The sequence below is a fragment of the Marmota marmota genome, unplaced genomic scaffold (assembly GCF_001458135.2).
Source record: "Marmota marmota marmota unplaced genomic scaffold, marMar, whole genome shotgun sequence".
Classification (NCBI taxonomy): Eukaryota; Metazoa; Chordata; class Mammalia; order Rodentia; family Sciuridae; genus Marmota; species Marmota marmota.
Genome location: NW_026000206.1, coordinates 11,652,643 through 11,665,239, shown reverse-complemented (window position 1 = coordinate 11,665,239; position 12,597 = coordinate 11,652,643). Strand labels below are relative to the sequence as shown.

The 12,597-nt window shown below is 54.7% G+C and overlaps 1 protein-coding gene across 1 annotated transcript in view; it reads left to right on the top strand.

Annotated features, from left to right (window-relative positions):
- Tcerg1l (transcription elongation regulator 1 like) overlaps positions 1–12,597 on the top strand; it is a 173,623-nt gene that overhangs the window by 136,075 nt on the left and 24,951 nt on the right. Inside the window, exon 9 of the mRNA XM_015498452.2 lies at positions 7,489–7,558. Coding sequence (XP_015353938.1) covers positions 7,489–7,558 — 70 coding nt within the window. The remainder of the gene's footprint in view (positions 1–7,488; positions 7,559–12,597) is intronic.

Genomic DNA, 12,597 nt, shown 5'->3' with positions numbered 1-12,597 from the left:
AAATGTTTCAGGTTTTCTCTGTTCAGTATGATGTTGGCCTTGGGTCTATTTTCTACCACCTGGTTATAAAACTATTTTTAATATTACCTCCTCTTATAAATAGAGGAAGAGATGGTCTTAAAACATTATTTTTTGTTTAGATGATTCTTAAAGATATGCAAATAATCATGACCTCAACTTTCAATGTCCAGTTGCCAGGGTAGAATTGGTCCTGAAGAGCATAATTTCTATTTCCTAAAATTCATCTGGAGAGTTTTGCAGCCAAACAATTAGGGCAGAAGTTGTTTCTGGAGGATTAATTAATGATGAGGGAGCTGAGTGGATGACCTCCAGCCAGTGTGGCACCATCCTGACGGTCGTTCATCACGACTCATCGAGTGCTTTGACCCTCATTATTGCAACACGCTCTGGGGAGACTGTGATAAGCTCTTGGTAGAGAATTTTGCTTTCACATTTTGTTCATCTATGAATCATTCCAGATTTCAGGCTATTAATTCTGGTTTCTAGTCTGAAATGCAACAATTAAGCATTCCAGTTGACCCCCATTATTTTTCAAGAGACAAATGGAATAAGTGGATTTTATAGATGTCCACTAAATGGACTGCTGTTGGGTGTGCACAGTGTGTGGATGGGCAGCACATGGTATTAGGAAGTCTATGGGTGGGATCCAGAACTGCCCAGAGCACTAAGCTGCTCATCACCCAGCAGATTAGGGAAGAAGCCGCTTGTTCATTCTGTTAGCATTGCTGAGGGATTCAAGTGAAGGCCTGAATTATTTTCTAATTACTTTGCAATGCATCCAGATTTTTTATGGCTCTGTAGCTTTGCTGTTAGTTGAGAATAAATGCCTGTTGAACTAAAGTGAAATGAGAAGCACCAGGCTTCACCCCAAGCCCATCCATTACATGCCCTGCCATTCTTGGGGAGATGACTAGCTCTTCACTGTGGTGAGTACTGGCCTTGGTCTTCCCACCAGCTCTACTCCTCAAACCTCTCCGAGGTCCTCCACCTTCCCAGGCAGCTGCGGAGCCTCTCTCCCTGCAGTCTGGCTGGGGTGCCACGGCTTCAGCGACTTGCAGCCCTGCCTGCCCTGTCCACCGAGTGCATACCGACTCTGTGCTGGGAGCCTCTACAGCCAGTGGGAAACAGCAGAGGCGATTGGCTATTGGGAGCTGAGCTCTTCCTCTGGGGGACAAGAAGAAGCAGGGAGAAATAGGCAGTGGAAGCCCCACCCCTGCATTTTCAATGCCTTGGATGGCTTGGCCAAGTAGGGTAGAGGCTTGGGGAGAGAACTGAAGAGGTGAGTGTCCTCCGGCCAGGAGAGTGGAGGGACACGGACAGCAAGGAGCTCCCATGAGTGGCTGCAGGTGAGTGCCACGGGTACTGGATACCAATTGCTGCCATAACAAACCATCTCCAAAAAGGAGGCTTCAAACAAGACACACAGTCAGCTTCCAGGTATGGAGGGTGGAGTCCAGTGGGAGTCCCTGGGCCTGGGCAGGCCGTGCTCCTAGGCTCTGGGGAGGATCCCCACCCCACCTTTCCAGCTTCCAGAGGCACCTGGTTCCCCTGCCGCAAGGTGCCCTCCTCCAGCTTCGGCTTAGCACCCTGGCATCTCAAGTCTGACTTGCATCCTCTCCTACTCTCCCAGGGGTCCTCCTGGGTGGTGGGGAGGGTCTCCCATCCTAAGGCGAGCTGGAGCAAACTGGACTCCCCCTACCAACACTGGACAGATCAGGTTCCAGGTGGGGAAGCCCATGTTCTGGGAGGCACTATTCTGTGCCCCACGGTCTTCATGCCTATTGTGAAGAAGACAGAATTGAAGAACAGGGATTAATCAAGTTGCCAAGGTCATGCTTCTATCCCTGTGAACTGGGCTTTTCACCCCAAATCGGTCTGAGAAGGCCTGGCCGGGCCTGCTGTGGGCTGCCCTGTGCTCCCTCCCCTCCTCCCCTGCCTGAGGTACAGTCAGGAGGCTCTTGAGCTTCGATTGTTCTGCAAACATTTCAGTTGTTGATAATCAGGACGAATGTGATTCAGGATGACGTTTATTCCACCAAGCAGGGTATAAAATTGGCCTGTGGGTAAACACAGCTGCGGTTAGTGAACGGTCATTTGTCCAAGTATTAATTGGTCCAGACTGCATGTACTGGGTCTCCACATCACAATGGGACCAGGTGGCCCTGGCGCTCAGCAGGACCCAGGGCCACCGAGATACACATGTTGGAGCTTTCATAAGCCGAGGTGCTTCCTTGAGTCCAGGGGCTCAGGTGGGTGTGGGAGGTGCTCCCCACACACAGCACGATTGCCCCACTCTGAGGGAGGGGTCCTTCGAGAGGAGCTGCAGTCAGTACGGTCACCTCCTGCCACCCAGGGTCAGGCCTGCTCTTGGCACAGTGAGCGCCTTATTTACCAAGTTGCATTTCAGTGGCCACATTAGTCAGCCTCTCTATGTGACATGCCAGATGAATGGCAAGGGGCAGGTGATCCCTTGGGAGGCTCCCCGTTGACAGAGGCAGGAGGCAGAGGGTGGTGCTCTTGTTTAACACCTGTGGGATCCTCCAGGTAGCTCCTGTTAGGGAAGGGACGAGCCTGGGGTGCTGGGCGCTGCTGGGCCTTAGCTTGCACTCCTGTCACGAGCCTCTCAGCTGTTTGGCCTCCACAAGGGAGGCTCATGGACAGGGCAGGGGCTGAACCAGGCTCTAGCACTGCACTTTCTTACCTCCTGGAGGCCTCGTCATCCTCTGTGCCTTGGGCCCCTGTCACACAGGAGGGCTAGAGGAGCACTTTCCAGAGTAGTGCCCTGCACTTCATGCCCAGGAGCAAAGGAAGGAAGTGGGGAGGGGGGACACAGTTCCCTCCTAAGTCTTAGGGACTCTGGTGACCTGCCCTAGGTCTAGCACAGGCCTCCCGCTAGGAGCATTTGTGGGCAGGAAGCCACGTGCCCTGGGGGCTGGGAAGAGGTCAGGGTGGTGGGTGGCGGAGCACAGTGAGCACTCAAACTAGAGCCCAGAGTCCTCCCTGGAGCAAGGCACCCACACAAGACCCCAGAAGATGGGGTACAGGAAAGAAGTCTGTTGCGGCCCCCGAGGCAAGAGGGAAAAGGCCCGTGGGCTGAGAGGAGGGTGCCCAGGGCATGGGAAGCTCTGGGATGCCTGTGGCACTGGACAGAGAGCACATGGCTGCCTCCCCGTCCCAGGGCCGTCTGTGTACATTGCCCACCGCGGTTCCCAACCAAACGCAGCGCCTCCTCCCTGACCTTCAGCTGGGGACCCCAGTCTATCCAGACAGAATGCCCCTGGAGCCACCGTGCCGGCAGCTGCAGCCATCAGCCCAGTCAGCAGGCTCTTCTTTGCCTAAATTGAACTCTTGGCACTGGTCTTGACTGCACCCCAGGAGTACAGAGAAGCCACGTCAGTGTCTGTCGGTGTCTGGCTGGACCTGCAGGTGCAGCCCCTCTGCCGTTGGCTGGGTCTGATCTGCTCCTTCACCCAGGGCCTTGGTCCTGCTGCAGCCCCCACCTGCCCACTTGTCCTGCCTGCTGGTGGGGAGACTGCTGATGGACCTGAGGTCAGCCCCGCCACCTGCTGGCAGGCCCATTGCCCAGGCTTTCCCTGCGGGTGCTCTCTGTCGTCGCCAGGGAGAGCCGCTTCATCTGGCCTTCTGTGTGCTGGAAGAGTCACTCCTCTGCACCCCTGAAGGAGCCCAGGTGCCCCTCACAGGGATCAGACCACACCATTCATCACCCTTTTTTTTCATTTATAATTGCAAAACTTAAACAGAACAAGATGGCCTGCGAGTGGCTGACCAGTCCACTGAGGGGCTCATGGATTTCAGACCATGTGCGGAGAGCCATCTGCGGCAGAGGCCAGCTCTGAGGGAGCAGAGCCAGTGGCCTGGCCTGCGCCTGGCGAGCCCTGAGTCTCTGCCACAGGCAGGTTCGCAGGTGGGACTCTGGTCCAGCCAGCCTCCCACTGAGCCAGCACCCTGTGGGCTCGTGGGGCTGTGTGCAGGCCCAGGTGGTACTCGGTGCCACCGCAGCAATGCCACACCAGGGTCGATGGCTTTCCAAGTCCAGATGGAAGCTCGGTGCCACTTCATCCACAGGCTCCCCAGTTTTTCTGTTTACAGACTCCCCGTAAAAGATGCTGGACCTCACTCTGGGGTCCCAGGGGCATCGCACTCCAGCAGGCCCTCTCAGCAGTGCTCAGCCACCCCAGGGACTGCCCCAGGTCGGGAGGGGATGGGGAGAAGGCCTGATGTCTTGTTCCTCTGGGTGACCTGATGCTGCTCTGGTTGAAGTCCCTTGGCCACAGTCTCTCCCTGCTGATCTTTGCAGTCAGCCCCAGAGCTCCCAGGAGTTCACATCCTGCAGCCAGCTCGCTCCAGGGTGCGCCTCTGCTGGGGGACAGCTGATTCCTGAAGCCAAGGCAGGGACACTGAAGTGGGGTGTGGGCATGCCTGGCAGGCCCGCGTGGGTGCTGGGCAGCGTTGCCACCTCATGGAACACCCACCCTGAAGGGAGGGACTGGAAGTTTCTGTCCAATGCCTGGGTGAGAGTGCTGCGCTCCAGGCAGGTGGTGCCAAGACAGACTCCCTTGTCCTCACCACGTGGCAGTCACCTGGTCCCTTGGGTTAGGGTTAGGGTTAGAAGCCTCACCCACAACTCATCTCCTGAGACTTAAGTCAGTTTTAGCAGGGATTCCCACCCCCCCCCCCCNCCCCCCCCCCCCCCCCTTAAGGCCAGACATGACGGGTGTCCACACTTCCCCTCCCAGCAGGGAAGACCCTGGGCTCACAGGCTGGGGACTTCTCCATCAACCTCATTCCATGAACTCGGTGACTTAGAAGCACACGCACATATACTCACGTTTTGTAGGTGCATCTATTGTGTGATTGGGCCTTACTGGAGTTGCCGCATCAAAAGGTACATGCATCTTACACGTCTGTGACAAGTAGCAGCACATGTTCCTTCGAAGGGACCGATCTGTTCTCACTCCCACGAACTCTTTCTGTTCAGCGCCGTCAGTCATCAAAACTCAATTCCAAAAGTCATTCTTTGTTTCAATTGGCGTTTCTTTAATTTTGAACAAAATGGAATCGTTTTTCACAGGTTTGCGGCCCCTGTCTGTTCTGTCTTCCTGGGATGCGCTTCAGTTCTCATCTTCCTTATCGAGTTAGGTGGGCTCTTGTAAATCAAGGTGTCAGTGGGCTTCGGCTGGAATAGCCTTCTAATATCTGCCCTTGTCTTTTGATTTTCTTTTGCCATAAGATGAGTCATTCCTGTGTTTTCCTTATTATGGTAAAATATTCCCAACATGAATCTTGCCGTTTGGCCAGTTTTAAGTGTATACTTCAGTGACATCAAGTATGTCCATGATGTAGTCTGCCATCACATGGTGACAGACCAGAGTCTCCCGAGGACTGGGCATGAGCTCCCTGTGCCCCACTCCTCTGGGCCCTGGAAGCCCTGTGTCTGGGACCCACTGATATTTTCTTGGTGTGTCTTCCTCGCTGTACTGACGGGGTCTTTTGAGAAGTGACTTTTTCATTTTGGTCAAGTCCAGTGCATCGGTGTCTTGTTGGCTGTTATGGTGTCACATTTAGGAAATCGTCCGCCCGGGGTGGGGCAGCTTTCCCCTTCTCTTGTAGGAGTCGTGACGTCTCAGCCCCTTGGTCTGTTTCTGAACTATCCCAAGTTGACTTCTGAGCGCAGGCTCCCTCTGGGGGGGTCTCTGTTAAACCCCTCCTCAGGCCCTGGCTGATTTGGCTGGTCGCGGGCTCCCACCCTCGTCTCTACTGTTCAGAGGACCTTGTTCTCATGGCCTGGGCACAGCTCTTCCTGTCCCTACCTGTGGTCAGCAGGGCAGCCACCTCCTCCGCTCTCTTCACTGTGCTTGTGGTGGTCAGCTCTGAGGTGGTGACTCCAGGTCGCCCTTCAGCTCGGGTGGCAGGTGCAGAGGCCACCCGAGAGCTCCTCTCACCTGACGCCCATTGGTCTTCTGCTTTTAAATTCAGACAAGTTGCAGATATTTTCCTTTATGGTTTCTGAATTGTGTGTTCAGAGGCAAAGAAGCCCCCACTCGTGCTGAGATCATTCAGCCTGAACCCCGACCGACAGTACTCACAGTCCTCTTAATAACAGCGGTGTGAGTGCGGCTCCGTTCTTCACATTTTAAGGATTTTTGTGTTTCCCATCTGCCTTCCCTGGAGCACAATCCGGCACAGGATTATTGAGTCATGTGGGCCCTTGTAAACCAAGGTGTCAGTGGGCTCTGTGTCCCTCCCACAGTTGACCTTTTCATTCCCCTTCGTCTCCCACCTCATCTGCCTGGAAGATGAATGGATAAGCCCCTCCCACCAAACTTCTGATCGTTCTTCAGAATCGAGCCAGGAAGTCATACCTCTGGCCACCCAGGCAGGAGGCAGGCCTGGGGAAAGGTCTACACAGCATGAAGTGTGGACATGGCCGAGGGAAGTGTTAGATCACACTGCCCCAGGTGAGAGGGACAGAGTGCCACCACCAAGAGCCTGGGAAGCCCCTGTGGGCTCTGCTGGGGCCTGAGCGCCGTCCTCACCTGCTGGCCTATAAGAAGCCTGGGTCCTGAGCCAGCTGCATTTGCAAGGACCACCCTCCCTGTGCCGTGTTCCCTTACCTAGTGGAAACTCCACACCAGGCAACGTACAACTGCTGGCCTTGCTGGAGGAGGAGGGGTGGCTGGCCTACAGCCAGTTTTTGCTTGGGAAGCAGTTGGGGTCCCCTGGGAGGGTGACCATGTGGCTGTGTGCATGGCAGGAAGGAGGGGGTGTGGGCAGGCTGTTGGTGAAACAAGGCCACTTGAAGGGTAAGCAGCCGGAGCTCAGGTAGGCCATGAGCCTCCAGAACCCGACCCTCCCTCTCACCCCCAGCCCTGTACACCCCACAGCAGAGCACAACTCTGATAAGATGGGCAGAGCCTAGCATGGGTCACCATCAGGATTTGGTGGGAAGTGAATGGTCGGGTTGACAGAGAAAATGCGCAGGCTCAGGCAGCACGGAGTCACCCCTCCCAAGGCTGCACTCATGTGAGCTTCCCCGGAAGGAGGTGGAAGCTCTGGGGCACCACGAGGCAGCTGCTGAGCATCGTCCTCTTCATTAGCCAGTGGACAGGGAGGTGGCTGGGCGGGCAGGAGACAGAGGAGGGGGAGGGAGGCTCATCCTGGGGCCGGGCCCAGGGTCAGGTGTTGGCCCACCCTGAACATTCCACCCCCTGGAAAGTGCAGCAGCCTCTAAGTGGACACCAGCTAAAAATGACCTCTCTTCAGGTCAGCAGAATGAGGTTCCTCTTCTGCTGAGACATAGGAATGTGCCCCTTGGAGGAGAAGGCTAGCTGCTGGGTTGGAGTCAGCCTCTAAGGGAGGTCTGTTTCCTTGATTTCCAGAGGAGCCTGCTGGTTTGCCGAGCACTGAGTCTGACCCTCCAGCCTCATTAATTTGATTTTCTTTCAGCCGATAGCAGCGACGGATCCAGTTCGGCAGATGGCAGGGAATACCAAAGTGTGAAAACCAAGAGGAATCGGTAGGTGGCAGTGTCCTTTCCTATGGGGCTTCCGTAATGGGGACTCGGGTGGTGTGCAGAGAGATCTCTTTGGCTGCAAATGAAGGATGGCAAGAGAGTTTGGGGTCTGTCCTGGAGCCTGCTCTGGGCACCTCACAGAGGCTCTGGCTTCTGAGACACTGTGGACAGTCTTGGTCCATCCCTGTCCTCCCAGGGCCACTTCCAACCCTGCCTGTGCTTCTGGAGTGGAGGGAGCGGTCAGGGTGGGCCAGGCGCTGAGGAGCAGGCGAGGCTCCGGTGGGCCCCGGGCCTTACCGACTGAGTGACTCTGGGCAGTTGATCCAGCCTGGTCCCAGGGGCCTCATCTGTAAGATGGGACTGCAGGGTTGAGAAATGCCTGTGGCACGCAGTGACAGGATCCATCCCAGCTGGCCCACTGCCCATGGCTGTGGGACCGGCCTTTCCTCCCAGCAGGGCGTGGCTCTTCCTTGGTCCCTCCTACAGGGCAGCTGGTCAGCCTTTCTTCATACACTGAGCTCCACATAAAAGGCGAAGTTGGGGAGCACGTGTCTAAGCTCCCCCGTGTGGCCTACAGAGGGAGGCGGCTGTGGCCTGCACACCGTCCTGGCGGAGGAGGCGAGAGTGACTCCAGAAGGTGCCTCGGTGTGCCCTCGTAGGCTGCTTCCTGGGCTTGGTCATCGGTGGCCAGTGGAGCCTGGGTCTCCTGCAGCGGGCGCGTCCACACGAGCACTGTTCCTCTACCCAGCCCCCTTCATGAGAACCACCGCCCAGGCCTGCAGCGGGGACCCTAAGGCAGTGGCCGAGTGTGGCACTGTGGTGCTTCCTTCTCTTAGAAATGTGCTTCTGAAGCTGTTCTTTGCTGTGACCGACACTTGTCCTAGCCAAGCAAGCAGGAGATGCTCTCAGACTGTGCCTTTCCCACCTCCTCGGCCCTTCCTCCTGGGATGTTCTAGTACGGGATGAAGGACACTGATGTGATCAAGTGCCACTGTTCTGACAAGCGGGGGTTCAAGGTGCACTCAAGGGTACCCCAGGTTAGACAGGAACAAGACCTGCCTTCTATGATAAGCAGACACCACAGAAATTTCTAGAACAAAGAAGGGTAAGATAAGCTCAGTCCTCCCCAACTCAAGGAGGGGTCTGGCAGGAGGTAGGAACCTCCTCTTCTCCCTGGACTCCTGCTGCCTCACCTACAGCACCCTGGAGCCAGTGGCTGCGGTTGGGAGGATACCAGGGCAGCCATGCAGCAGAGACCAGTTCCACCTGGCCCCAGGGTGGGCCTTCTGCCCACATTAGGGACTATTTTCCTGCTGCCCCAAATCTTCTCCTTAGGAGACTGCTTCTAGGGGTCAAAGTTGGGTGGCCACCGGTAGTGGACACATGGGGTCTCTGATGATGGCAAAGGTCCAGGAAGGGGGGGGTTGCCTCTTGGCCCCAAGGCCACACCGTGGACATTAGCAAGCCACCCCTGCTGTCTGTGCACACGCATGCTGAGTTTGAAAGGTGTTGGTTGTGTTTCGTGTTGGGCAATCTGACCTGTCCATCAAGGAACATGCCTGTGGAGTCTACTGAAATCAGTCTGTTTGGCCCTTTTTGTATAAATAATAGAATTTTCCTCATCAAAAAACACTTAAAATCCTCCTTCAAGGTGGGACTATTCAGCAGCTATTTTATGATATTTGAGGGAAAAAAGGAGTAAAACTGAGGAGAGAGCTCTGGAAGTAACGTCTGCCCCTGGTTTCTTAGGAACCCTGGCACAACCTAGGCATGTTCAGGGCATTCATATGCAAATGAGCAAAGTGGATTGGGCCAGTAATTGAGGCCCAAATGGTACTTTCCCTAAACTTCCCTTGGAGAGAAAAGTGTCACAATGACAAGCTGTCGACTCCCTGGCCAGGGCCATTAGGGAAAGCGGCTGCTCACTGCTTGGCAGATGTGCTCATGGCAGGGCCACCCCCCTCCCTGCCACCAGAAAGTGGCTGATTGTTGCTGGTCCCCTTTCTGTGGGTGCCGGGAGGTCCTGGAGGATCTGATGTGCACATTTTCATAGCTTGTATCTCCTTCTCGAGTTTATTTTAAGGAGTTGGGATTTTTTTCAAATAGTTGGATTGTCTTAGGGATTCAGCTAAATATGTCATGTGTTTAAAAAACCAGAATGAAAGCATCCACAAACACCCTGGAGAGGTTCCCAGGATGTGCGTGTCTTCTAGCCCCCTCCTGTAGGCAGGGTGGCCCCAGGAGCTGGGATTCCTGCTCTGCTGACGGCTTTTGTAGCACTGGAGAGTTGAATTGCTCTGTTGTGTCCTCAGTTATCATTGGCCCAATGACTTTGAAGTGTTCTTACATTTTCATGGCATTTGGTGTGGATTTCTTGCACTACAGGAAGCCCAAGGAAATCTCTTGGCTTGGCCTATTGTTTGCTATGGTGCTTTGAGGGGTTTGGGAAGGTCAATCAATGGCTTTGGACGTGCATGGCCAGTGGACTTACCACAGCACGGGTGTCACACTGGTGCTTTCCTGAGGTTGTACTCAGCTCTGGCTGAAGATCTGAGGGCCTGGGATGGCATCCTGTGCCCCTTGTGCCCATGTTCCTAAACTCTCCACATCCCTCTCCATGACCCTCCTCTCAGGAAACCAAGTGGCCACAGGACACCTGAAGCTCCTCCTCTGGAAGGATCTGGGACCTAGGGGACTTTCAGGCCACCCTCAAGAGGCAATTCCCACAAGGACTCCCCACCCTCATGCCCAGGCATGACCTTGAGATGCCCTCTAGGGAGCTGTGTGACTATGATCGAGCTCCCTGTGTTCTGCCCTTCACCTGCATGTGACCTGGGGCAGGGTGGGTCCTTTCAGAGCAAAAGAATCACATCACATCTAAAGGGAAAATATGAGAATTTGATGGTAGCTTTCAATCCTTGTTATGCAAGGCCAAGTCTGGAGACTTTGCCACCAACCAGGACGGTCTTGGAGCCAAGCCCACACCTGCACAGTTCACTGTGGGAGGAGACACTCCTGTACAGCCAGAGCCCCTGCTGTAGAGGCAGAGGTGAACAGAGGTCAGCCAGTGTGTCCAGCAGGCAGGAGGCCAGCACACCAGGCCTCTGTTCTCAGAGTGAGAAGGAGCCCCTCCCCTCCCTGTGTCCTTGATATCTGGGATCCCAGGAAAATTAACTATTGAGAAAGTGGGAACATTTGAAAATGCGGCATGATAATCCTATGAAGTAAGTGGACTCTAAATGAAGATCGTTATAAACTTATGTCTTTAACTTGTGGCTGGATAACGGCAGAGTTACTTGTATCCCAATCTTTGCACGGGGGTCTGGTTGAATTCTCTGGGGACCCCCGCACTAAGATTGGGATACAAGTTAGGAGGGTGCACCGGGTCTTCCTGGTCCTTAACGTGCATGGAGAAAATCATGAAGGCCCACTTACCTCTTAGGTCATCCTTGGTAGTTAAATCAGTTCTGTAAAGAAACTTGTGGTTGTCTATGCGGTATTGAGCCAGGCCATATGTCATCAGGGCATGTTGTATGGGGCCTTCCTTTGATCTGTCTGTGAGAAGACTGAGTGGAAGCAGCCATTTGTCAGGGGGTTCGATGTGTCTTTATAGGCTGAAATGTGGAAGATATTCCCGGGTGCTTGTTTTCTTTGCAAAAAGGACCCTGAACCTTAGCATTTCTGAGAGGGGAGACCCGAAGTCAGCAAGCGGGTCTTAAGCTGGGGACGAGGACTCGGCACACATCTAGCAGACGCTGCAGAAAAGGGCCCAACGTGACGACAAGGGAATGGGTGGCCAATGAAGGAGCAGTGGTCACTTTGCCTATCGTTAGGTGTTTATTAAGGGAGAGTTCACTGGGAACCTGGAGCCATATGCTTCCCTCTCCCGCCCACCTCTCAGCCTCAACCACTGGAAAGGCAGGTGCTGTCCACCTGTCCCCCAAAGTATCTTAAACAAAGCGCAGATATCATGTGAGTACCATTTGTAATATTTTAGGATAATGACTGAAATATAAGGATTAAAAAACGTAAGCGTGGTAAAAACCAATGATTCTCAACATTCTCAGATGTGCCCCTTGCTCCCATTTCCTGGATGGCTTCGTTTCTCTGGATTTTGTATCTCAAGCCGGTTTCCACACCAGGTCCGTGTCTGTCCTCTGCAGATTTTCCTCCCGAGACGAGCCCCTCCCCTCCAACTACGCGTTTCTTCATTTGTTCTGTAACAAGTGGTTTCTTCTCCGGTGGAGTTTTCCCAGTTTGGAGCTTATCCTTGTCCCCGTCTCTGGTTTGCTCACCGTGTTCTTGGGTCCCTGTTTGTTTTTCCTCCCTGGTAAACAAGGCTTGGCTCTTGTTTTGGCGAGAACACTTGGCAGTGGTGCGGTGTTCCCAACATCCGGCCTGTCGCATCTTGGCCATCTGTCTTTCTGTGTTGTGAGCAGGTGACTTGTCTGATCCATTATTTCCTTAGGGGCTGCTAACTGGAACCTCTCAGTTCTCCGTTTCATTGACGCAGAGGAGCAAGAACACTTCCACAGAGAGAGACTTCTCCCCGCAGACCGTCTGCTTCCCCTGGCTGTGGCTTGAGCAGAAACACGGGGCACATGTTCAACTCTCCCTGTGCCATCGACTCAAGAGCAGGGTACTGGCTCCCGAGCCTCCTGGGGCGCGACCGTCCACGGACTCCACAGGGTGCTGCGTGGCCACGGTAGTCCCCAGCTCTCCCTCACCACCCCCGCGGTCAGCTGCCATCTGCCGTTTTAAAAGACAGTAACGGACCACGTGCCACTCACGTGGTGCTCGGCCAAGGCACAGGAGCGACGTGTTCCTTGCCATAACGTAGCGGGCGTCTCCTGATAGGAGGACAGTTGTGAGGGTGTTGTCCACTGCTCTGCTCTGGGTGGCCGCTCCTCTCCCGCGGGATTCCAGGCCGCCTGGCTCTTCCCTCCCATGGTGCCCCTCTCTGTGCCCCTGGTCACATGTCCCTTCCTGCGTCCTTGTTGCCCCGCTCTTCCTCTCCAGGGGCACCGTGACATTCACTCCCT